The 25,805-nt window shown below is 39.0% G+C and overlaps 4 protein-coding genes across 5 annotated transcripts; all 4 read right to left on the bottom strand.

Moving 5' to 3' along the window:
• Nucleotides 1–134: 134 nt before the first annotated feature.
• On the bottom strand, nucleotides 135–4,449 carry LOC144646849 (uncharacterized). The gene has a single exon (XM_078506543.1). The coding sequence runs from the start codon at nucleotides 4,319–4,321 to the stop codon at nucleotides 587–589; it is 3,735 nt and encodes a 1,244-aa protein (XP_078362669.1). The 5' UTR covers nucleotides 4,322–4,449; the 3' UTR covers nucleotides 135–586.
• Nucleotides 4,450–6,966: 2,517 nt separating this feature from the next.
• Nucleotides 6,967–8,671, bottom strand: LOC144646854 (uncharacterized). The gene has a single exon (XM_078506547.1). It carries the CDS (start codon nucleotides 8,567–8,569, stop codon nucleotides 7,634–7,636), a length of 936 nt encoding a protein of 311 aa, XP_078362673.1. The 5' UTR covers nucleotides 8,570–8,671; the 3' UTR covers nucleotides 6,967–7,633.
• Nucleotides 8,672–12,017: 3,346 nt separating this feature from the next.
• On the bottom strand, nucleotides 12,018–15,510 carry LOC144646856 (uncharacterized). Of its 2 annotated transcripts, none has more exons than XM_078506553.1 (2): nucleotides 15,386–15,510; nucleotides 12,018–13,352 (listed from the first exon to the last, which is right to left on the bottom strand). In XM_078506553.1, the coding sequence occupies exon 2, from the start codon at nucleotides 13,340–13,342 to the stop codon at nucleotides 12,707–12,709; it is 636 nt and encodes a 211-aa protein (XP_078362679.1). In that variant the 5' UTR covers nucleotides 13,343–13,352; nucleotides 15,386–15,510; the 3' UTR covers nucleotides 12,018–12,706. The 2 variants fall into 2 exon arrangements, with proteins under 2 accessions (XP_078362679.1, XP_078362680.1); XM_078506554.1 differs by lacking the exon at nucleotides 15,386–15,510 and adding an exon at nucleotides 15,014–15,332.
• A 2,355-nt stretch (nucleotides 15,511–17,865) lies between these two features.
• LOC144646844 (uncharacterized) lies at nucleotides 17,866–22,355 on the bottom strand. Its single transcript, XM_078506538.1, has one exon. It carries the CDS (start codon nucleotides 21,913–21,915, stop codon nucleotides 21,538–21,540), a length of 378 nt encoding a protein of 125 aa, XP_078362664.1. The 5' UTR covers nucleotides 21,916–22,355; the 3' UTR covers nucleotides 17,866–21,537.
• Between the last annotated feature and the right edge of the window lie 3,450 nt (nucleotides 22,356–25,805).

Genomic DNA, 25,805 nt, shown 5'->3' with positions numbered 1-25,805 from the left:
AGGAGAGAGTCCGGGGACCGAAAGCAATAAAGAAATTATTACAAAATTGGATGGATACACGTTAAACCTTAAAATAACTCGTTCGATTATGCACCCATTTATCAAAGAATCTACTATACACGCATGGTTGTTTTAAAAGTACATTTATTTTTACTCGTGCAAAAAATCGAGAAGAAAAAATACAATAGTTAAGCTCAAGAATAAATGATTTTGCCAATAAATCTTCTCAGTATATTAAATATCAAACTTTCAATTAAACTTCCAAAACTACAATCTTCTAATTTTTTTGTGTCTTACACTTTTTGTTTTTTTTTGTTTGTATTTTTCGTTTTGCAACATTTTCTGTACTAATAACAATGATAATCGAAATAAATTTGTGCGCAATGACTCCAACAGATTTTATCGAGAATTTTAAAACACATATCTGATCACTCATTAATTTGTCCTGTATATTTGTACAGCACGTAGAGTGCCTATCTCTTAATTTTAACTCAGTGTTCCTTTGTAGCACCTTTTGCAGCCGTTACATGAAGTAGTGCTTGTAAAACACGATCTGTTTAGTCCCAGTGTGTGGTGCTTAACACGGTCACATGACCGTACAGCAGGCAGTCGTCCTTCTCAGGCTGAGGCTATTATATATGAGCGCCTGCTTAATTTGGCGGGAAACCTCCTCTGTCATATCCAGCTGATGCACCAAGATCCATTCTTCCACGGAATTCTGACAAGAGGAGGTCTGGAAACTCTCCATCAAACCGCTGTTCTCGAGCTTTTGATCTTTACTTTGCCCAGCTTCTTCGTCCGCTTTTGTTTCCTCCAGCTTATTTGCCTTTGTGCTTGTGATTTCCAGCTCTTCCGATTCTTTACGAAGAACTTTTACCTCGACTATGCATCCCTTGAATGTCGACTCTTCTTTGCTCGCTCGGGATGTCTCGGTTTCCGACGATTTGCCGACCTCTTTGATGCCGTGAATTACTTCGCCTTTGGTGTCTGGTTCGGTATCTTGTTCTGCACGTGACTCAGGTGTTATTTCCTCTGGTTTAATCTCCGCTGCCTCGACTTGCGAATCCTCGTTTCTTGCTTCAGATATATCGGTTTCCGAAGATTCGCCGGCTTTATTGTTGTCTTGAATTTCATCACCATCTGTAATTGGTTCGGTTTTATATTCTGCTTGTGACACGGGCATTAGTTCCTGAGGTTTGATATCCACTGTTTCGATGTTCGATTCCTCGTAAGTCGCCTCGGATGTCTCGGTTTCCGAAGAAGGTTCTTCGTTGATGCCTCGTACATCTTCGTGCTCGGTATTTACTTCGGCTTTACATTGTTCTTGCAATTCGGACGCTAGTCCTTGAGGTTTATTTTCAAGTGTCTCGGCTGCCGAATCTTCGTTGGTCGCCTCGGATGTCTCGGTTTCCCAAGATATTCCCTCGTTGGTCGCTCGAGTTTCTTCTTCTTTGATATCTGGCTCGGTTTTGTTTTCGACTAGTGACTCGGTGTCTCGTGGTGCCTCGGTTTCCGAAATTACCTCTTCTGTGAGGGTTCGTATTTCTCCGTCTTCGGTGTCTGGCTCGGTTTTGTTTTCGACAGGTGACTCAGTCTCCCGTGGTGCTTCAGTCTCCGAAGATACTTCTTCGTTAATGGCTCGTATTTCTTCGTCTTTAGGATCTTGTCTGGTTTCGTTCTGGACTGGTGATCCGGTGTCTTGTAGCTTGGTTTCTAAAGATACTTCTTCGGTGATGACTCGTATTTCTTCGTCTTCCGTATTTAACTCGGTTTCATGTTCCTCTCGTGTCTCGGTTTCCGAAGATTCTCTTTTGAAGATGGCTTGTATTTCTTCGTCTTCGGGATTTGGCTTAGTTTGATGTTCCTCGCACGATTCGATTTCCGAAGATTCTTCTTCGCCTTCGGTATTTGGTTCGGTTTTGTGTTCGATTAACGACTCGTGGCTCAGTAACCGTTCGACCGTGACAACAGTCACATCGGAATCGTACGAGTCTTCCTCGGCTTCTCGTTGTAGCTCAGTGTCTTCAATTGCACTCGTCTGCTGTTGACTTTCGACAACCGTATTTTCCTCGGCGCTGAAGCTGACGTTTTCTTTTGTTGTCTCAACTTGCGTCGCATTTTCTGCAGCTTTCTTTGCCTCCTTCTTCTCAATGAACTTGATCAACTCATGGATAACTGTTTTCATTTGTTTACGACGAGTCTCTTGAGCCTTTTTTGTAATTTCTTCTTCGGTTTGTGTGTCATCGTGCGCGAGTAGCTCGTGTGAAATCTCTTCCGCTTCGCTTTCCTTTGTAATTTCTTCAGTCTGCGTGTCAACGCGCGCGAGTGACTCGCGTGAAAGCTCATCCGGCACTTCGCTTTGTTTGTTTTCTTCATGTTCCTCCGTATTGTTCTTTTGTGGTGACAGTTCTTTGTTTACTTGAAAATTAAACTCATCGCCGCTCTTTTCTTTCACTTCCGTGAGGTCTTTTAGCTCTTTTAAATTTTCCATATCCTTTGACACACTTGATTCTTCAGAGGTGTTTTGGTCTTGCGTTTTTTCGTTAACTGCTGTTTCGGAGACATCATCTTTTCCTTGAATATCTGTCAAACTTTCGCCATCTTCTTTCTTTCTCTTCAAAGCTGGAGCAACATTTTTCAAATCGTCTTTCTTTCTCTTCACTGCCGTTGACGTTCCTTCGTGATCAGAACACCGCTCTTCATCTTTATCCTCGGCTGCTGGCTTTTGTTCTTCAGTAGTTTGTTCCAATTCACAACTTTCTCTCTCCTCCACCTGGTCAACCATCGTTACATCGTCTTCAGCCACTTTATCATTGTGTGATTTTTTTCTCTCCTGCAGAGCTTTACTTGGAGACTTGAACTTTCTCAATGAGCGGCGTAAAATATTTTCTTTCTTTTCTTTCTTCGGTGTAACTTGGTTCGAAACTTCATGGGCTGTTGCGCTGGTCTCTTTGCTTTCCGCGCTGATCGTTTCTTCTTTGTTAAAGACTTCTTGTGTCATATCCGCAGCGGCCGCGCCTGATGTTTCTTCTGTTTTCAAATCACCTGCTTCCGTGTCGCTTGCCTTGGGTTCTTCTACTTTAGGTTCTGAGTTGCTTTCTTCAAATTTATCTTCCATCTTTTTCTCTACATCGCGTTCCATTGTGCTGACATCATCACTTTCTTTTCTTGCTGAAGTTTTCTCGCTTGGACTGTTTTCAGCACCCTGGTCTTCGTTTTTTGACGATTTTCTCTTCCCAAGGTTGGATTTGCTTCGCTTAAAACCAAGAACAGACCCTTTTTTCTTCTTCTCCTTTACAGCCTCTTTCTTCTCAATCTCCGTTCCTTCATCTTTTCCATCGTTCATATGTTCGTTGTTGAAATCACTTTTGTCGGCAGCAACAGGTTCTTTTGACACACAGTCGACAATTTCCGTATTCGGAGAATCTTGACTTCTTGTACTCTCGGATCTTTCAGATCTCGTCGGACTATCATCAAGCGACTCGTTCGTTTCGTTAGAAGTTTCTTCTAATTTCACTGCAATCTCCGGTTTCTTTTTATTTCGACCAAAACTTGCTAATTGCTTCAATTTCTTTCCTTTGTTGCTCTTGCTAAGCGACTTTTCTTGAATTCCCTCGGGAGATTTCGACGCATCATTGCTTTCGTCGTCCGGAGGACCAGCGCTTTCGTCGAATTTCGCTGCGTCAGCTTTATCCTCTTGTTGCTCGCAAGTTTCCTTCGCATTTTCCTCTACTGTTTTCGTATTTAATGCGGCGTCTTCACCTGTCTGACTTTCATCGCGTTTATCTTCGTTCAAAGAACTCTTGCTCTTCGAAAGTTTTAGTTTTTTAGACCGGCGTAAGGATAATTTGCGTTTCTTTCTACTGCTACCTTGATTTGGTTTGGCTGGCTCAGATTTTAATCCTTGTTCCTCGCTTCTCTGTTCTTGAATCGTTTCTAGTTCTTGTTGACCATCTTTGTCCATACATGTTTCGTTTGTTTTGTTCCCCTGTTCAATCTCCGCTGTTGCCATTTTGTCGTTGTCTTTCGAATCCACTTCTTCTAAAACATTCGCCGTTTCTCCTTCGTCGTTCGCGGCATCCGTTGGACTTATTTTTTCTGTGTTAATCTTAGAATCTTCGTTATTAGCGCCAGCGTTTTGCTCGTCGCAAACCAAAGCAGAACATTCCTGACCTTTCAACTCGCTCTCTAAATTTTCTTTGGACTGTGTTCGGGCCGGCTTTTTGCCTCTCTTTCTTTTTCGTTTAGACTCGCGTCCCGGCTCGTTCTTGGCGCCGAAGAGCTGCTTTCCTAATCCGCCAGACTTTGAACTCTCTGCCATTTTAAAGAAATATTATCGAGAAAGATCGCTTCACTTGCGTTACAAGCTTGTTATTCGCAGAAATGAATAAGTTTATTTGAAAGAGAAATGTTAAATAGGTCCATCGATCGCTAAAGGTGTGAATCCATTCAACTGTAGTCACGTGATAGTTGCGCACGTGAAATTTAAATGGTTTGCACGAGAATTTAAACAAAACTCGACATTTTTTCCACCGGTAACCATTAGAGGATTCCCCTTTCGCCCGTTCCTAACTATCTAAATTTGTTTTGCTAAATCGGTTACTTGTCAAAAGAACTGCGTTATCTCGGTAGCGCGACTAGCCAATCAGAATTATTTTTAGGTCCGTTCAAAGTCTATTCCACATGTTTACAAAGTGCAAAAGTAACACCTAATTTTGAACGTGAAAGCCTGTGGCACGAGTTCATCAGTGATTTGCATGTGAAAAGAGCGTGAACAGCAAGATCAAAACAAAGTCTATTTCCCTGAATAAATTGCGCGCATGTATTTCATCGCGTCGAATCTAAATTTTGCTAAAATTGCCGAAAAATAACATGTATAACAACAGTACTGCCTCAGTATGGTATAGTAACATTTTATTTCCAAGATTGATCAAAATATCATATCTCCCTACTATTGTAATACATTGTTAAGCGAACAGATGATGAGAATAAAGAAAATCATTTAATTTACAAATCAGAGCTTGCACTCAAATGGTTAAATGATAGTGCGATCGCTGTTGCGCTGTTAGGCTTCAATATGCGGTATTAGTTCTGCAAAGCACTCGATCGGCCACAGGGAACCCAAACGCTGTATTAGTTATTCATAATCTTAAAATAAAAATGTCCTTATTTACCTGCGTTCCTGTGTTTTTTTTTACCGGTTTTGGGGGCGATTTGAATCAGAGCGAAAGTGGTTTACGTTGCGAGTTTTAAACGGTAATAGATCTGTCGCAATGTTAATACGACGCGCCTCAAGTTTCAATTGTTATTAACTCAAGTTGCTATCACCATTAACTATTAATACTTCTCGCGGGGAGTTTCGTGTTTCAATTTAATGGTCACGAGAAGAGAAGAGAGACAAGGGGTGAAACTTACTACGGGCGGTCGTACAATCTGTGACTACAGTTGATGTGACCAGTCTCGCGCGTGGATATGCGCGAGGAGACACGAGCCGACAGCCGGCGGCGATTAACGGGACACGCGAAAATCATGGTTCAAATCCATTTCATTTCAACGTTGCTCACTGGTGAGTATTTGAATTTCCATTCTGTTTCGCTCGGCTGTTTTCGAGATAAAAAAGCACATTTATGTGTAAAAGTAGAACATATTTTAGCTTTTGTAAGCTTACCTTTTGCTCCCGGGCGCGACTATAGAAAGTAAATCAGTGAATAAGCAGTGAATAAACATTTCTCCTTTCAATGTTACAACAGTTTCAAGATACTAGAAACGGATGCCGCTTCTATTTATCCTGGCTTAAACTCCGTGGAAAAACTACATCCGTTAGCGATCTTATTGAGCGTTACCAAACAGCAACCCCAGACAAAGAAAAATTGTCTGGCACATTTCGAAATTTGCCGAAATTCTTTGCGGCGATGTTACATTTCCTCCTTCTTCCGACATTCGCCGGTCCATCCACGCAGATAACAAAGAAAAGAAAGATTTCGGAGACCTACGAATATACTCTTATTTAGCAATCCACACTGACTCCGCACTGGCAAATAAACGTGAAATTTATCTCGCGCAAAGACCAGGTAATCCGCGTGGAGAGATCTGTTTTATATTTCTGACACACGCGACTGTCAACGAAAAACAAAAGAGTCTGTCATGAGAACAAAAGAACCGCTTTGATGATGAACATACACTCTGCAATAAAATCACTTCCGGTCAAGTCAACTGTAGTCACAGATCGGACGAAAAGCCGCATCATAAAACAACCCAAAACTAATCGGGAAATAGGGAGTCGAAACGAACAAAACAGACTTCACATGATTATTTAACTTTTATTTATCCGATCTGTAAAGTTTGAGCAGATTTTGTTGAGAAACAAGAGAATTACGCCTCGAATTCAAAATACCCTGATTTTTAGTTCCTTCTCTCTTCTCTCCCGCGAGGGGAGTTAATAGTTAATAATAATAATTGAGGCGTGTCGTATTGACATTGCGACAGATCGATTACCGTTTAAAACTCGCAACATAAACCACCTTCGCTCTGATTCGAATCGCCCCCAAAACCGGTTAAAAAAAACACAGGAACGCAGTAAATAAGGACATTTTTATTTTAAGATTATGAATAACTAATACAGCGTTTGGGTTCCCTGTGGATCGGCTAGAAATCAGCGAAAATTACCTGTACGCAGCTGAACGATATGCTTTTTGCTAATAATTTTCCGAAAACTTTGCTCAATGCGGTGAATATCGCGTTGTAAGAGTACCACTGAATTTGTCGCCGATTTTAAAAAAAAAAAAAGGATAACACAGTTGCTCGATTTTAGCGCCGGCTGAAAATTGATAAACCAAACAGCAAGGAGTTTGTGCAATGTTACCAAGCTCAGCGTTTTTCTAATCCCTCGGTTACAGGAGCGAAGGACCTGTGTATGAGATAAAATCTGCGCGCGTGACTCAAAATAAAAAAGCACACTCACAAAAATATTGTTTGCGTGGTTTATTTCAGATGATTATTATAAAAAACATACGTTTGAGCGTCCGGCTTTTTTGTGTTTTCCCACAAGTCAGCTAATAAGCTAGTCCCAAGCTAAGCGTGAAAGCAAATTCGAACGATTTGTCTTTAAAATGAAAGATCCTCAGCTCTTCTCAAGACAATCATATTCCGGAAACAGCAAAGAACATGCTTACTGTTAAGGCATTGCAACAGTATTGCGGACTTTTTAAAATATTATTTATATAAATATTACTTTCGATCGCTATAGAGCTATTGTTTTCCTATAGCCTGGTCAAGTTACAAGTCTCTAGTTTTTGTTTTTGTTCTTACAAATCAACACTTGTAATGTCATATTTGGTTGCGTGACATGAAAAAGCTCGACCTTTATGATGGGAACAAATTAAATTGAAGTACATTTTCAGATAATCGTTCATCGGATTAATATGATCTTATTAGCTTCCATGCCTTGTAAAAACAGAACGCCTTGCTGTAAAAAATATAAATAATAGCACGTACTTCAGTCAGTAACTTTGAGAAAACTTGAGGAAACGCGTTTATTGGTCCAAGCATGCGCTGTTAATTTTTAAACTCTTGGTATAAAGTTTCCTTCAACTATTCTTCATTTGCTTGAGATGCTATCTCCTGTGGCTTCTCTTTATTTCTTCGCTGTTTCTTCTTCTTTAACTGAACTTTGAAGCACTGCGGATACCTTCCGGATTAACGGGGAAATACAATACACCAAAATCTGCTTGCTGGCTTCGCTTGCCCGAGTCAGGAGAAAACTCCACAAAGCAACGACCTTGGCGAGGCTGAAGTCGTACGCATACAGGCAGATCTCATACCGGGAACTGGATGATTCTGTGTCGACGTGAACTAGCTTTTCGTTGTTTAGCACAAGCCCTTTCAAATGTGTGAACGCTTCCCAAAGGATCGCAGTTGAAGAGACGATCTTTTCGCCTTTGGGACCCTCGGGTGGACTCTCGGGTTTCGGGATGATTGTTTTCACTGAGTTGTCATCTTCTGTTGGACAGGTCTTTGCAGGGATCGAGCTTTCAGTTTCTTTTGTTTCAAAGAAAACTTTTGAGGTGAAATCTGGTGACACAGCGTGGTCCGTGGGAGTCAGCACGACCCAAGATTCTCCAGTTTCATCTACGGGCCCGCTTTCGTATTCACTGACTTTCTGTTGGCCAATTTCTTTTTCATCTTTGCGTTCGCTCGATTGTTCCCCTTCATTAGAATGCGACGCGGGATCTTCTAGGAGAATATCCCCTTTATCTTCAGTCGAATTCTCATTTTTCTTCGGTGGTTTTGCTTTGCCAAATGGCAGTCGTCGGCGTAGATTCTTGGGCTTTTCTTTTTCGTTCGGAGCTCTAACTTCTGAACTTATTTTTTCTCCGTCAACTTCTGAGAGCTCTCCGCAGTTTACGAGACGCCAAGCCTTCGTGGATGCTATTGAAGGTTGCCGTTTATGTTTTTTCTTCTCTTTCTTTTCTTTCTTTTCCTGTGCAGATTTTTTACCGTCCCTTTTGTCAGTTTTCTTGTGAAAGATTCCGCCAAAACCTCGCTTCGGAGAAGAACTTTCTGCGGACATGGTTGAGTCACTAGTACAGTTCGGTCAGTATAACGACTTATTTTTATAGCCTGCTAATTATAAGATGATGTCTCAAGTGGATTACTCATGATCAATGATCAATACATGTAAAACAATAAAGAATAGAAATGATAATTCTTGCTTCAGCCGTTTCGATCAAAGTTCAGATTGTTGGCAGGAGTAAACTACTAAAAATAACCTCACAGAATATTTGAACTTTCATGTCTAAAGATCGATCGACCATTGTTTTCTTATTGTCATGCACAAATTTGTTTGGGTTACATGTAGTTTATTGGATGATATTTTTTTTTCAGTTAATAATAGATAAACTTTACTTCGGTATATTTTATAGCTGGCGAAAATTTAACAGAATTGAAGATATAACCTCACAGAATATTTGAACTTTCATGTCTAAAGATTGAGTATTGTTTTCTTTTTGTCATGCACAAACTTTTTGCGGTCACATTAGTTTATTGGATGATATATTTTTCTGAAAGTCGACAATAGATAAACTTTACTACGGTATATTTTATAGCTGGCGAAAATCTTTCGGAATTGAGGATTTATTTCAAGATTTTAACCTTTGGACACAATGCAAAACTGAAACGAGATTTAACAATAACAGGAAAGGTTTATGCACATCTCACAGTAAAGAGGATTTCAAAAAAGAAAATAGTGCATTGTGTCAGCGTTTAGTTTTTACTCGCATTTATTTAGCCAAATTCTCCAAACAAGTTATGATAAATGTACGGAGTTAAGTGAGGATAATTTGTATGTTGGCAGTGGGGTCCAAAGGACTTACAGATTTTTAAAGTTTGGGCAGCTTCAGGCAGGGTGAAAAGCTCGGTCACGATCAGGGTACAATTTCCTAACATGTGTCAGGGTGGATTCAGAGGGGGGGGGGGGGGCGGGGGGGTGGAGGGGGAGGGAGTCAGGGTTGGAGGGCAAGCGCATACGAGCCTTTCTTGCTTGATAAAGGGAATCTCGGCCACTGTATCTCGGCCCCCTGGGGACCGGACCTCCCTGGATTCGCTGATCTTGTATTTGTAACCTGCTTATGTCCACTGAAGATCCATCAGCTTTCCCAAAACAAAAACTAGCGCAACAAAATGCTAAAACATTCACTGTTGATCAGTAAGATTGCGCATTGGGGTACACTACTTCCCCGCGCCCGTGACCCCAGGAACGTGATCTCAAAAGTAACCGAAGAAAAAGTATTTTATAAGGAATAAGTTGAGAGGGAAAACCTTGGATACAAAAGGAGCAACACTGCCTGACCTAGAAAAGTTGGTTTGATGTTGAGATGAACAGCATAGCTTTCCCGAGGACGGTTAATACAACGCATGTCTTCCGTACAAAAACTCTACTGAACACTTCACGACACGAGACAAACGCGCGCGTGGGAGATGTTGAGGAATGATGAAATCATTACCTTGGCCTTTGCTTAGAATTGTGAATGAATCATTGAAATCATATTATGTCGACTGTTTGGCAGGAAATCATGAGCTTGGAGTATCTTTTGGTGAAAAAGAAAGGCTTTTTGTAAAACGTGAGATTTCCGTGACAGATGTGTATTAGCAACTTCACTGACTAAGGGCGCTTTCTATTTGTCAGAACTGGCCGCCGTGTCTGGTGGTTGTGAATGTGAAATGATCCTTTTCCACTGACGAGATTGTCCCACAAATCAATGTATAATATTTATATAGTGACTGATTTGACAAGACAAATCTGACTAACAAAGAAATTCTGTTCTCGATTATACCAGTCTGGCCGGCCAGTTCTGGTATTCTTATGACTAACTAATTCCTATTTATTACAAAATAGTTTATGTCCCTTATTCCGATCAGCCATGCTATTTGTTTACAATACTTTACGTTTCCTAAGTACCGACCCCTCTACATGTACGAAGTTTCAGAAAATGATTAAGCCCACTGAAAGTAGGCTGAATGAAGATAGTATACAACAGAAACCGAGGTACTGTGTATAAAAAGTCCTGAAAAGATTGTGTCTGTTATTGAAGCAAACCTTATATTTACAGTGGAACCCCGATATAACGATCCTCGATATAACGATATTCCCGATATAACGATGGATATTCTATGTCCCGGCAAAAGTTACAGTAAAATGTATGGGACGGAACCCCGATATAACGATCTTCGCCGGATATAACGATATTCCCGATATAACGATGAGAATTTAGCGGACCGAACGTAAAATCCTCCCGATATAACGATATTATCAGTACATGTACACCGTCACATTTTATCTGCAAAACATCGAATTTAATGCAATAACATTACGGTAATCGAGTCACCTCAACGTTTCTAAAAACACCTTTGTACGATGCAATACGAAGATGATACTGTGTTCTAAACTTTCTGATCAAAATTATTCTCTTTATCCTCCTCTAATATGCAGTAAAAAGTACTGGGTTAGGTTTACCCCGATATAACGATATTTTCGGTTATTTTACGGCCATATCGTTATATCGGGAGTTTCGATATAACGATACTTCGATATAACGATATTATTTTACTGCTCCCTTGGCATATCGTTATATCGGGGTTCCACTGTATACTGATGTAATCTTTTGTCGGAAAATTACAAAGAAGACGAGGAAAACGACACAAAATTGAAACCACTCAGTGGAAAGTAAAGATAAAGGAAAGCGATAACAAAACGGGCCGTCACTGAGAACGATCAAGAATTAGCCTTCAAATGTATGAAGACGCCTTTGTAGAGAAAGGAAATGCACGAGGGAAGCACGTGTATGTCAGGAGCTGACTGGACCGGAAGATTTACTGAACACGTGCAGGAGACCACAACTAGACAAATACGCCTTGGCAAATTTAAATACCTTTTTGGTAAATGTAAAAGGACTACAATAATATATAGTTCTCTATCCTTCTCTAATAACAGTTATTTTTGAAAAAGTGCTCTGTGTTTTAGAAAACTGAGACAATCCTTGGTGCAATTGATACGAAACAACTACCATGCAATGATCATTTGTGCGACAGATGGCGAATATTTCAAATTTTACATCTAGAATTTAAGGCAAAGGGTTTCTTTCGCCAAGATTTTTATTTTGGAGCTTTTCGTGTATTTGATACTTACTATATTTTTTAAAAGAGCTGACAGCCGTTCCCTTTAGCTGTCAATCGAAACAGCAGTCTGCTGACCGGCCAATAAAATGACGTCATACCCACACACTTGCTTGTCTCGTGTGTGTCGCGTGCTGTAAAAATTAATATTCGCGCCTTATTTTGAAGGAAAGTCCGTAAAATTCACTTGTGGAAGAAAATTGACGGCGCTTGTCGGCAATGTAAAGCGTTGTTCATGGTAACTAATTTCGGCTAGTTACGTCTAGCACTACATGATTGATATGGTCCTACTTTATGAAAAATAAAGTTTTAAATATAATAATGATGGCTTTTCTGTATTCAGTCGATTTCGTGCACTCCTCTGTTTGGTTTTTTTTTTGTCAGTCCGTCTGTTCGTCGGATCTTATTTGGTGTAATTCCTAACCTCGTTCGTTCGTTCGATCGTTGCCTGGTTTCTGGTTTGTTGAGAAGTTACACACATTGAATGTAAAAAATTAAAATAGGCTAATATAAGTCAGTGAGAAAAATAATGGAGAAACTCCGACTGAAAGCGGTGTCCAAAGTTTTATTCTGCCATATCTTCCATTGTTACTGCTCATAAAAACTACAACTTTTAATAACGTCTATAAACTTGAATCCGATTGTGCTTCAACGTTTTTTATTCGATTGTATTAAAGTGCCGCGAAACTAGTAACAAAACTCATCGCTAGGTTTACTTGTAAACTAGTTCAACAAATGATTTGACACCGCAGAAGAGCAGAAATTGATGTCAAGATGTCAAACTCGCTAAAGAGGATTCCACTAAACCCTCTGTATAACAAACAACATTAATGGTACTAAGCAACATGAACGTTCATTTTCAACAGCCCATACATTTTTTTTCTCGGAGTGTTAAAAATGTTGTTAAATTCTTTAATTCCTCAGCTACTGCTAAACAAAAGTACTATGCCTATTATTTCTCAGTATACAGTAAAAGTGACACTCCCGAGAGAAATACGGAATAATTTACTCCCAAAGCTTTGCGGTCGCAGTTTCACTACAAAATACAGCAAACGTTTTCTGGCTCTACCTCTTTGTAAGATGTCCTTTTCCTTCTTAAATAATGTATGCGATTCGCGTCCTCCTTCTCAAAAACCTGAAGATTGAGATCAACAATTGTCCATTCACCGATCGCAGAGAAAAACACAGGACTTTCAGAAATTCCTGCCTCGTTTTGAACTTGTCTCCGGCCAACCTCCGCGCTTCTTGAACGAAGCGTTCTTTTGTCTTCTGTGTCCTTTCTTCCAAAGTAACAGTTCGGTTTTCGTTTCTTGTGAATCGCACCGTCCGATTTCGTTCTTTTCCAGATATGAAGATTGAGACTCACATACTCTGAATCGCCATTAGTTCTAACAACGCTAGAACTGTTTTGTTTGCGTTCGATTTCCACAGGAATCGAGTCTTGTTTGGTTGCAGTGTCTTTACATGTCACGACGTTCGAATCTGTTTGTTTACTGTCCATTTCTTTATCCTGGGCTTCCATGACCACGCCGTTACATAAATCTTTGATTCTCTCATCCGTGTTTAGAACCTCGGCAGAGTCTATCGTTTTGTTGCCTTTCGTCATCTGACAGTTTGAGATTCCACACTGAAAGTGGCAAAGATCATCGCTTCCTGACTGCTTTCGAGTCATTGTAGCGCACCTACAACGAAACAGAAAGGAAAAAAAAATCTCACTCACTTGCATATAATTAACTCTTTACAATAGCTAATTAAGACAATTGTTCAAAAAGAATTTTCAACAATACGAGCCTTCTTAGGTTTCTTTTACTTTTATTAATTTCAATAGATAATTTACCTGAAATCAACAACACATGAAAGAATTTTCGGCTCTAACTGCTGATGCTGGTAGATCTAACTTTTAGTAACTGAATATAAGAAATGTGCTTGCGAAACCGAGAAATCGGGATATGTACGATTTTCGAGCAAATGTGTTTTTGTTTATAAAAGTTCAAAGGCTATAATATATACAGTTGAAAGAAAAAATGAAAATTTAATGTGTTTTTGTTTGGCGAGATCGTCAGTATTTTTTAAGCATCATGTCTAAGTCTTCTTTCCACGTTATCAATCATCAAATCTCTTCAACCAAAAAACTCAGACAAAGTAAATCAATTCCATATATTATCAAAACAGGGACAAAAACAGGTCCTTCCACGCGAGTGCAATACTCACGCGAGAATTTAACCAGTCTCTCGTGGGTTCTCGTGAGAACACGGAACATCAAACATAACTACGCTACGTAGCTTCGGAAATTTATAAAGCGCATAAAATTTAGCTTTATTTTTTTTAGCGATCATGAAGAAATGGATCGGGAGTATTGCGCCAGAGTGCGACATAAAAAGACAATCAAGCACTTGTGTCGCGTGATCTAACAATCAAGTGTCTCCGCTAAGAATAATAAACAACGGATTAATAAACGACCATGAGAGCAGAGATTCCAACCCTCCCGATTTGATCGGGAGTCTCCCGATTTAATGCGTAGCCTCCCGCTCTCCCGATTTATATCAGATTCTCCCGATTTATCATGAAATTCTGAAAACAAAAGAAAAATTGCTAATTTTTAGTGCTTTTTGCGACCTGAGTGTAGCAAAAGTAAAGAAAAGTACCAAAAATGTTTGTGAAAAGAATAAAGACCTTATAGAATAACTCAAAAATGATGTCAAAATGCCGGAAATGGCACTTGAGAGAACCTAAATTTGCAAAATTTCCCGGTGGAACATGCTTCTAGACCCCCCTAGAGGCGCACACCTTCAGCGCTAAAAATACTCCCTTTTTTCCTTCAAAAAGGGTTGGAATCTCTGTGAGAGACTGTTTACGAAATGCTACAATGCGCCAAACATAGATATAAGTAAATATATAAATTTTCAAGGAAACAAGGGAATTTCTTTTCATTCATTCTCAATCAGGTACAAATGAAAATGTCGTGATGGCGCATTTGCGTGACGTGAAACGATATAAAATGTGAGTCAATTTTTCGACGATTATTTTGATCCGCGACAAGGAAGAACCTTCCATCGTTATTTTGAGAAGTTGATACCCTTTAGAGATAACTAATTCTGTTCAGTTTCGATCCATAAACCGAGAAAAAATCGGATAAACTACATGTATTGTTCCCGACCGATCAGAAGACAAAAACATATCATGGGTCGTGATGTTGGTCTGGTTTGAAACTCGACAATTTGCAACTGAAGTTTCGTAACGTTAACACATTTTGGCGGAAAGCTTAGCCGGCCGTATGATATGAGGATATTTCATGATAGGTCGTAGTCTACCGATAAAAGATGAATCAGAAAAATTATCACACCTTTTAAGACAGCTTCCAGCGGGTCTCTTTATGGCAATATTTTCGTGTTTGGGAACCTTTTCACTTTGAATCAGTTCTTCCTTTTCGCTCAATGTTTTCGGATTCGAAACTAAAAAAATCGCATCTCTTTCGCTTTTATACCACTACTGAAGCTTTCCTTTATTATTCCTGATCTCATCAGTGAAATATCACCAACTTTAAAATGCATATTACCGATTTATTCGAAAATTTCGTGCCAGACTCGTGACCCGACCGCATGTTTGCATTAAAAAACACGAGATCCTGGTACGATGTCAGATCTTTTACTTAGCATCACAAGTCCGTACACGACAAAAACAGCACATTTTTACGTCAGTTAAGCTTTAAACTTACCTTTTCTTCTATTCCTCTCTCGTTGTATTATGTTTAACGACCACTCGTTCAGTTTCCACGAGGCACTGAAATTCCGCCTCAACTGGAACAACAGGAAATGAACTTCGGTCGGAGGAGGGTCGTGTAACTGACGAAATTAGTTACGTCAGAAAATTTCTGCTTGACGCAAACATGTGTCAAGCAGCAGTGCGCTGGACTCAGTTTGCGGAAAATTTGAAAAAAATTCAGGAAAATGCCTTTAATAAGTGGATAAGAAGTTGAGCTGTTCGGTAAGAGTTATGTAGAACTTCAAAGAAATACGTGATCCTAGCGGGTCTAATTTAAAATTTCTATTCTTATCCCCACGGCTTTTGTAAGTTATTCACACTTAAAAGAATTCCTGGTATGTTGTAGAGAACCGTTCTACGGTAACGATGTTGCAAAGATCGAAAACTATAGATTTGTTTTAAGCTTCTTGTCAGTTCTTGTGAATATCACAGTGCCCCTTTAATATTACTGACACTGTTTGGTTTCTACTCTTTGTGTAAGATATTGGAACTGACACTGACTGCGTGACTGACTGCATGCTTGTTTTTTAATGCCCTTCTAACGATAAACCAGCGAGAAATTTGAGGCATTTATGCCCCACGACCCATTCTACATTCTAAAGGCAATCAGTGAAATCTAAATTTACTCGTCTTCTCTCCATATTCAAGTAACAACACGACAAATGCTAAACAAACATAAACAAGTATCAAGACTTCAAACATTGGTACATTTGTTTATGTTGAAAGCCAGTCTCCGCTGGCGCGCTTCTTATGGGCGTATCTGGGGCACACTGTCCTTTCTGGTTTCCTTTGAGTAACCCACAAACACATAAAAAAATGGCATGGCGAGTAAAAGCAAAAGAAAGAGGTCTCCTTGTGGTTCCCTCATCCTTCCATCATTTCCTGCGTTTTCCAGTTGAGAAAGAAAACTAAACTTGGTTAGCGGATGAAATGTCGGTGAGATACAAAGTCTTCGAGGTCGACTTGTTTGGGTGGCAGCAATTAGGAATCTGGTAGGCGGTAAAACCCTTCCTCTTCTCATTTACAATGCCTCTCTTGACAAACCCCAGCAATTTTTTAGATCAAATTTACTTTGCGTTAGAGAGGTTGTGAACAGTCTACCACTTTCAGTAGTTTCGTTACTTTGGGCGTTGCTTTCCGACCTTTTATGGTATCTTTACTGGGTTTACCCTTCGCACTTTACCTAGATTCTATAATTTCTCTTCAGGTCGCAAGTTTTAGGTGTATGTGCTCAAATTGCCAGTCGCTAAAAAGGTTCTAATAAAAATACTCGCAATTTCCTCAAGAACCTCTTAACCGGTGCTAAGGGACGGACCATTATTTTTTTGGAGGTGGAGGGGGGGGGGGGGGTGTGAAAAATATTGAAAAAAATTGTTTGCAGGGCCTGGAAAGACAAAATAAATCGTTTGCAAACACGATACGTATAACAAAAAATAGTAAGAATTTCGAAAAAAATGTTTGCAGAGGTGCATAAACTAAAAAAAAAAGTTTGCAGAGGAAAATTTTTCATCCCCCCCCCCCTCCAAGAAAATAATGGTCCGTCCCTAAGGGTGGGATCAGGCGCCCCATGATCACCCTGTCGGTTGCTTTTGTCATGGTCACCTATCATTCTTATCCCCAGAGTCACTTGTCTATCTAAGCCTGCAAAGCCCGTGCACGAGAAACAAGTGGCTCTGGGGACACATGATTTGATTGGCTAGATTTTTAACGAAGAGAATTTAAATCTAGTCAATCAAATCAATCATTGTAAAATCCCTTACAACAAAGGGATTTTAAAACGGTTGTTTTTATTTGCTTGATTTAAATTTTCTCTGTTAAAAATTTAGCCAATCAAATCATGTGTCCCCAGAGCCACTTGTTCCTCGTGCTCCAGGCACTGCCAGCTAAGAGGGAAAGGTGACTCTGAGTAAAAGAATACCATTTACCGTTTTACATAATCACATGCCTGTTTGACACCCGGGGAGGGGGGGGGGGGGGGGGAACTCCGGCTTGTAAATGACGGAGATGATCGAAGTTGGGTTTGAAATTTTCGATTCCGGTACTTTCTTGGGTTGGAAAATTTGGCAAGTATTTTCTTGGGTGACTTGATTTAAATAGGGGATTTTTTTGGGGGTATTAAAAACCAACTTAAGTGCCTTGGCGCGGCCTTGGCGTATTTATGGCATGATGAATAAACAAACACGAACGTTCAATTTTTTATGACTTTCTTTGTGTTATATTATTGCCCCTCCTGGCAATTTAGGGGTAATTTGACAAGGGATTTTTGGGGGTGTTATTTTTGGTCCAGGGATTTTTTTGGGTAATATCGGAAGACTTAGGGATTTTTTGGGTACCGAGTTTTGCCTCCATTCGATCATCCCCGTCATTTACAGGCCGGAGTACCCCCCCCTGGGGTTTGACAGTACAAGAAGTTGTAAACACTGAACTACAACACTGTATAAACCTGATTTATTTAAATAATTTCAGTTCACCAAAACATACAAACAAAGTATCATATTATATAGTCTAATTCTATTTGATAAACAAATACATTTTAATATATATGTACTATTTAAATAAAACATCTGTATACATCAGAAAAACCTGTTTATACCAACCAAATGAAAATGTTTCATCTATAATTTCAGTGTTCATGTACAATGTTATGTTGTAAATTAAAAGTACCTTTTTACAGACCAGGCCCCAGTTGTTCAAAGGATGTATGGTGCTATCCACTGATAAATCACTATCCAATCACTATCCACTATTTTAAATTGATAATTGCGCAATATAAGTGAATTATTTATTATTATTATTATCCAGTGGATAAACCTACTAATGCTTTGTCAACACTTATCCTCTCGATGGTGATTTATCAAGTGGATAATGCACCAAGGGCTTCAGGCCTATTGGACAAAAATAATACCGTAAAATTCCGGTTATAAGCCCCCTGTTTAGAAGCTCCCCCGGTTATAGGTCCATCTACCTGGAAACAAAAAAATACATCCGGTTATAAGCCCCCCCGGATATAAGCCCCCCTCTGCTGGATGACAGTATTGAACAGGGTGAAATGTTGCTTTTAAAACGCATTTCTATCAACACTGCCGTGGCTTGTTTTGAAACGTTTTCTTTATTCCGCTTATAAGCCCTCCCGGTTATAAGCCCCTCCATTTATAGACCCACCCAAAAACCCTTATGAACTTGTATAAGCCCAGGGCTTATAACCAGAATTTAACAGTATATTTCCATCATCCACTAACAATACCATCTAGTATAAAAATCATACGAAAATGTTATTGTCAAATAAATGTTATCTTGCTAAGTATATAACACATTTTTTGGTCTAACTCTTTGAATGAATCTCCCTAGTAACCTTTAGCTATGTTCAGACTTATGTAGGTTAAAAATCCATGATGTACAATAGATCTAACACTAGGGTCACCTGACTTACTTCACACTTGGATAACCTGTTAATTTAGTTTGAGGCAGTTTTTGTAGAAGAATTTGTATGGAGAAAAGTTGCTGACTAAGGGCTTTAATTATCCCATGTAGCTGTAGCCTCCCCCCCCCCAAAAAAAAAACAACAACAAAAATTTGGGGGAACTCAGGCCCCCCTCCCCAATTTGGTACCAAAAATGTTGTGAACGCAGCGTTATATTGGTTTGTCAAGATATTCTGTCTTGTGAGTGAATTCAAACATCTTCAAAACTTAATTGGAAGTCTTTGGGATACTTTGCTTATCTTCGGAAAAATTCGTAAAATGATTGGAAACGTTTGTATGGCCTTTGAACAACAATCAGAGAATCTTCAGTCTAGAAACTACTCAGAAATCAAAAAGTTGGTAGAAAAAAAAAGCTCCAAATGTGAAAACCTGCCGAGCACTTTTGGGACCGACTCAGACCCCCATGTTCCAAAATGCTCCGCCGCCTATGAACACTGACAGGACATTTTATTCATTGTGACCAAGTAATTGAACAGTATCATCATTTGTTTGTTTCTCAAATTTTGTCATAGTTTTGATTAATTGGTAACAGGACTTCGTTTCTTCCAATTCTGTCTGTAACTGTGATTAAATAAATCTCCCACTTCATGGTCATCCCATGTAGCTAATCACTCGTATGATTACAGACCAAATTGGACTCCACTACCGTATTTACTCGAATAAGCGCCGCCCCGTATAAGCGCCGCCCTCAATAAGCGCTGCATTTTGGACCAAAAACTAATAAGCACTGCCCCCGAATAAGCGCCGCAGTCCTGATGCGGCGCTTATTCAAGGAATTCCGTTTGACTAAAAATAGCAATACAAAGCAACTCTAAAACAAACTTGGACATTCCTTTCCATCAAAAGCGATGTTTTGTAGTTCAAAGTGATCGGTTTACCGCTAGCCCGATTAGTTTTCGATCCAACATTCTTACAATACGTAGTTCTGTAATTGTTGTGAAGGCCGCCAACTTTGCCAGGAAAGCTAGCACCACTTCTCTCTTCTGCAAGACATGAATACTGACAATCAAAAGACGCTATTTTCAATTACTGTAAAATATAAGATTCTTTGTGGCGTCCAAATTTTAAATAAGCGCCGCCCTCAAATAAGCGCTGTACTTGAATCGCGAAAAATTTAATAAGCGCTGTAGCGCTTATTCGAGTAAATACGGCATGTCCTATTACCATTATTAACTAGTACTGTTGAACACTTACTATTAAATTTTCAAATACTTATATTTTTAGTTTTACTTCACTCATAGGCGTACGGGCAATTTTTTGAAAGGGGGGGCGGTGAGACATTTGCCAAAAAATTATTGCAAGTTGCCCAAATTTTTACGAAACAGTCAAGAAGAAACAAGGGTCATACGATGCACTAACATAGGCTTACAAATGAAGTGAAAAAGTCTTACATAAGAATCTATCATATGAGCATGTTAAAAGAAATAGCTGTCTCTACCATTTCGACGGCCGAAGATGTCAACAATACGATCCATGTCAATGTTGATTACAGAGTTGGAATTTGCCCATAAAATGCTAATAAGTGCGATGATAAGTAATAATTTAGGCCATGTAAAAAAACAAATGTTTCTCGTCCGGATTTCTACAAAAGAGAGAGCGGGCGAGCGCATTTTTGTTATTTTTTAATTATCTATTCTTTTGTTGCATTCCATACCTGTACTGTTCGAATATCGATGTTTTTTCCTCCATCGTCAAATTCTCCAGGCCAGAAGCGAACTTTCAAAATAAATCCTGCAAGGTGATTGGTCCAGTACGGACCTAGCGTAACAAGGATTTAAAGTTTTTTTGTTCGTTCTAACTTTTCCAAAAACAAATAATAAAGAGAGGCGGCCCAAAAAAAATGAAGCGGGCGGGGACGAGAAACAATTGTTTTGTTTTTTTACTTGGCCTTACTGACACGTCGCCCCATCAGGTGCTGCGGAGGTAAGTTTTCAATCTGCGCAACGCACTGAATGATCGTTCTGCAGAACACGATGTAGCAGGTATCACTGCATGGATATGAACCACGTAAGGAAACTCTGAAAACTTATCAAATAGATCATTCTCTTGCATTGTCTCCAGCATTTCTGAAACAGTCATGTTGCCTAATCCGCGCAAACGACGAAAACTGGCGCACATTTTCTGCTCGGCTTCCAGAATCTCGCCGTCGATTTTATAAAATTTTGCAACGCGGAGAAGCTTTCTTTATCAGGTGTTTAATTGTGACAGATATTTGCAGTACAGTGCCCAACAGTAAAAAAAATTACAAATATGTATATCAACAAATGATCCCCTTCACTATTCACCAGAAACTCATCAGGTGTTAAGCAACCACTGTCTCATGTGAATTTAACTGGCTTTAACACACCGTCTTCAGGTTTAAATCAAAAATATTTATAACTGGCTTTGCCCAAATTTCTTTTGCTGCCCAAAAAATCTGAGTTGCCCAAAATTTGGGGGGGCTGCAGCCCCCCCTGCCCCCCCGGCCCGTACGCCTATGACTTCACTTTATACAAATTAACTAAAACCTCCACCTTTAAAGTCCCACATAATTCTATCATAACTTATGAGCTTTGTAAGCCAAACAAAAAACAATACCTGATTATTTAATCAGCAAAAAAGATTCTTCAAATGATCCTCACTGTTTACATGACCGCGCAACATATCTGATCATTCCCATAAACTGAACTCAAAAGGAGCAAGTTTTCTTTCACTTCATGCGTCGACTTGTTGACATCCACAAAAATCCACTCTTCATAAACCTTGTTAAGATCCTGTGAAACTTCTGTTGATCGTTCCTTCGATGATTCATACATCTCCGCAATATCTTGGTCTGTAATGATTACTGCTTCATCTTTTCCAAACCCAAATTCGAGATCATCTCGATCATTGTCTTGCTTTATAGGAGTCGTTTCCTCTGTAACTTGCTTTATATCAATATCAATATGGTCTTCAACTGGATTATCATCAACTTTAAGTTCGATGCTTTCGATAGTTTGTGTCTCTACTCCGCTATCTGCCATAGTTTCAACCGCTCAGAAGTAAGAATCCGAACGTTTATAAACTCAAACCACTACACAGTGTACAGTACGATTCTTGTAACGGCCTGTCGCGTGCCTTTGTATCTTCTGTTTTTGTTTTACTGTCTCAAAACTCTCATAAATAATTTTTCTTCTTGATTAACAACTGCTCAAGGCGCTTCTGCTCACAATCAAACATAAATCAAGTCAGTATTTACTATTACAAACCTTCGTGACCGTGCATTTCGTCATTTCGCCATGTTTGCTTTCTGCCAGGATAATTTCGCCTCGCTTTGAAGTTGAGACACTGTACGTGACCGGACCTAACGACGTCCGTGACGGTCGTCACGTGCACGCTGCTGCTAGTCGTCACGGGTCGGTCACGGGTCGATATCTCGAAAAAGTCGTGTTTGGCCTAACAGACATGTATTCAACAAGCACGTCGTGTCACGTGAGATCAATATCTCATTTGACCTTTATTAATCTTCAAGCTTTTTCAAGATTTTTTTTGCGTTTTTCAAGACTTTTCGCGTTTTTCAAGATATTTTTGCGTTTTCAAGATTTTTCGCGTTTTTCAAGGGTTTTTTTCGCGTTTTTCAAGATTTTTCGCTTTTTTCAAGATTTGACACTTTTTTCAAGATTTCTCGCGTTTTTCAAGATTTTTTTGCGTTTTTCAAGATTTTTCGCGTTTTTCAAGGGTTTTTTCGCGTTTTTCAAGATTTGACACTTTTTTTAAGATTTCTCGCGTTTTTCAAGATTTTTTTCGCGTTTTTCAAGATTTTGTGCGTTTTTCAAGATTTTTCGCGTTTTTCAAGGGGTTTTCGCGTTTTTCAAGATTTCTCGCGTTTTTCAAGATTTTTTTGCGTTTTTCAAGATTTTTCGCGTTTTTCAAGGGTTTTTTCGCGTTTTTCAAGATTTGACACTTTTTTTAAGATTTCTCGCGTTTTTCAAGATTTTTTTCGCGTTTTTCAAGATTTTGTGCGTTTTTCAAGATTTTTCGCGTTTTTCAAGGGGTTTTCGCGTTTTTCAAGATTTCTCGCGTTTTTCTTTCACTTTTTTCAAGATTTCTCACGTTTTTCAAGATTTTCCGTGTTTTTAAATTTTTTTACAAATCTACAAATTTTCTTTTGACCGGACTGACTATAAAAGGCAGTGCTTAAGAGATCTTTGTCAAAGCCCGTCAAAGCCCGTAAGGTCAACATGAACAATACGTCTGATTCACAAGAGCAATCGATCCGCTTACAGATCCAACCTGTCGAACCAGATACAACTGGTTCTTTCTTTCGAAGAATTCTCCGGCCAAAAAATATTTTGAAGGGAGCTTGCTTCTGTCTCGGCAGCTACATCGTAGTAAAAACCTTTCAGTATGCTACTAATTCAAAAATACCACTAGACGACAGAGAGCGAACAGTTAAAATGGTCAGTCGAATGGTGTGTCGGCTCATTGTAGCGGTAATTAAAGAGTAAACGCGTATAACACATGTAATTATAACGCACGTCCTTCGTCCCAAAAAACCGTAATCAAAGTAGAAAGTATTTCATCACGGTAGAAAATTGATATCAAAGTAGAAAATATTTCATTACAGCAGTAAACTGACTCAAAGTAGAAAATAATTTCATCACGGCAGTGGAGAGACTGATATCAAAGTAGTACAGGAAGTCATAAACGTCATTCCTATTTTTAATATTTTGACCTGTCAAAAAACGGCACGTGACCGAGCTAAAATCGGTTTGGCCTGTCAACATCACCGGCAACTATCCAAAAATTATTTATGTAAATATTTGCTTTTTAAATTTTAAATTTTTTTAACTTATTAATATCAATCAAATCAAAGTAGAAAATATTTTATCACTGCAGTAAACTGATATCAAAGTAGAAAATCAAAAACCTTTCTGTTATTTTGAAACGTAATCTATTTCCAAATTGGCTCACTGACAAGTCAGTTAAAGGTTATCTAAGAAAGGTTAAAATCACAGAACAGGATGTGGATACTCCCACATCTGACATATCCAACTGTCATTTTTACAAACTACCATATATTGGTCATTTTATTCTTCCTACACAGGAAAGAAAATTTCATCTCTTGTTAATAAGTATTGCAAAGATTTAAATGTAAAAGTAATATTCTCTCCATTCAAACTTAGTAGTATGTTTAGTCCTAAGGATTTTATTCCCGAGTCTCTAAAATCACGTGTTGTGTACCAATTTACGTGTACGAGCTGTGGAGCTCGTTCTATCACAGGCAGACCACCCTATGTGTTCGTGGTTAATAATTGTTGACATAAGGTTACGTTGAAATCAATGGCGCATATAGAAGATATACAGAGAAACATTACGTCGCTTCGATTTACTACAAAATATAAAATTTACTCTAAATGATTTAATAAAAGTTAAGATGAAATGTTGAATGAGTCTTGTGTCATGTTTTTTTGCCGTCCCGAGCCCTTTAAGCCGTTTATTTTGCGAGATCTTCTACCGGTCGCTATTATAAAATGATCACACTCCGAATACATCGATTCGCGAAAAAACCGGAAGTTGCATGGAAGCGAGGCTAAGTGGCCCTCGCCAGTTAAAAAAATAAAGTTTACATGAGCGCGTGGGGAATTTCAAGTCGGAAAAGGCATTTCATTCACAAATTCGCCACAAATCTTGATCCTTATAAGTTCAAAAGTAAAAGAGAAGTAATTTATGGTCTAGCAAGCGACAGGTGAAATTTTAACAACTTGGCGAATGGATTTTGCTGCCGACTTCTGAGCGCTAGCTCGAATGAATATTCCTCCGCCAACGAAGGATGAATTTCAGCCGTTCGCTTGAGGTGGATAACAGTCAATTTAAGATTTTGTTGATCGATAAAATGACAACCTTATAATTCACAAGAACTTTTAAAAACAGAGTTTGCTCTGGGAGGTCCTTTGGTTTTCGATATGAACAAAAACTTTCCAGTATTGACAGAGAAACTTGTGTAAACATGTCAGTGGCAAACATGTCAAGTTTCCATAATTCTGTGAGTGATAAAATACAGCATATATTTTTGAGAATATGTGATAGGCATGAACTTTTTCAAGTTAAAATCAAATTTAATTTAACATGCATTTGTGTTGCAAGAGAAAATTACTTCAGGTTAATATCGAGAAAATAAATCCGCCTTTCGTATCCAAAAAATATTTATAAGGAACCGAAGCAGAGTTGTTTTGTTTTATATAGAACTGTTATAGACAGAGAAGCTCGCATTAACATGTCTCACAATTTTACCGTTTCTACATTCTGTTACTGTTAAAATATAAGTGGAGGTATCTAGCTGTCGCTCCAATTTGTGTGACCGAAATGCGGTAAGACATTACAATTAATCTACGGTAAATGTATACATAGATTGTTAGACGCAAATGTTGAGTTGTTGCCTGCCTGCCTTTCATCGCTCCCGCTACTACGCACAGACCATACCTTCGCTTTCTGTTAAAATTCGACTGATCCAGTTCACAAATGAAGCAATTCACGTCTGTGCAAAATGTGATTAATAAAAAACCGGCTGAATGTTTCGATTGTTGAGGGATTTTCCTGACTGAAACATGTCACAACAAACCGCATGACATGCGAGTTTCTCTGTCAAAACAAACCGCTCTATTTGTAAATATTTCTTTCGATTTGAAAGGCAGCTTTATTTAATTGATATTAAACTGACTTTCCTTGCTACTCAAAAACATATACAACTCAATTTACACCTGAAACAGTTCATTTCCATCAGAAATTCTACTAAAACACTGCTAAAAAAGCTGCCGCGCATATTTAAAAGTGACAGAATTAGAATCTTCAAAATATTTGCGAGACATCGCCTACACAAGTGCTACTTGCTCTTAGATTATCTGTTTATACCGGAATTTCAGTCGGACTGAAA

Source organism: Oculina patagonica, chromosome 3, assembly GCF_052425735.1.
Source record: "Oculina patagonica isolate OP01 chromosome 3, crgOcupat, whole genome shotgun sequence".
Taxonomy (NCBI): domain Eukaryota; kingdom Metazoa; phylum Cnidaria; class Anthozoa; order Scleractinia; family Oculinidae; genus Oculina; species Oculina patagonica.
This window is presented reverse-complemented; position numbering and strand designations above follow the sequence as displayed.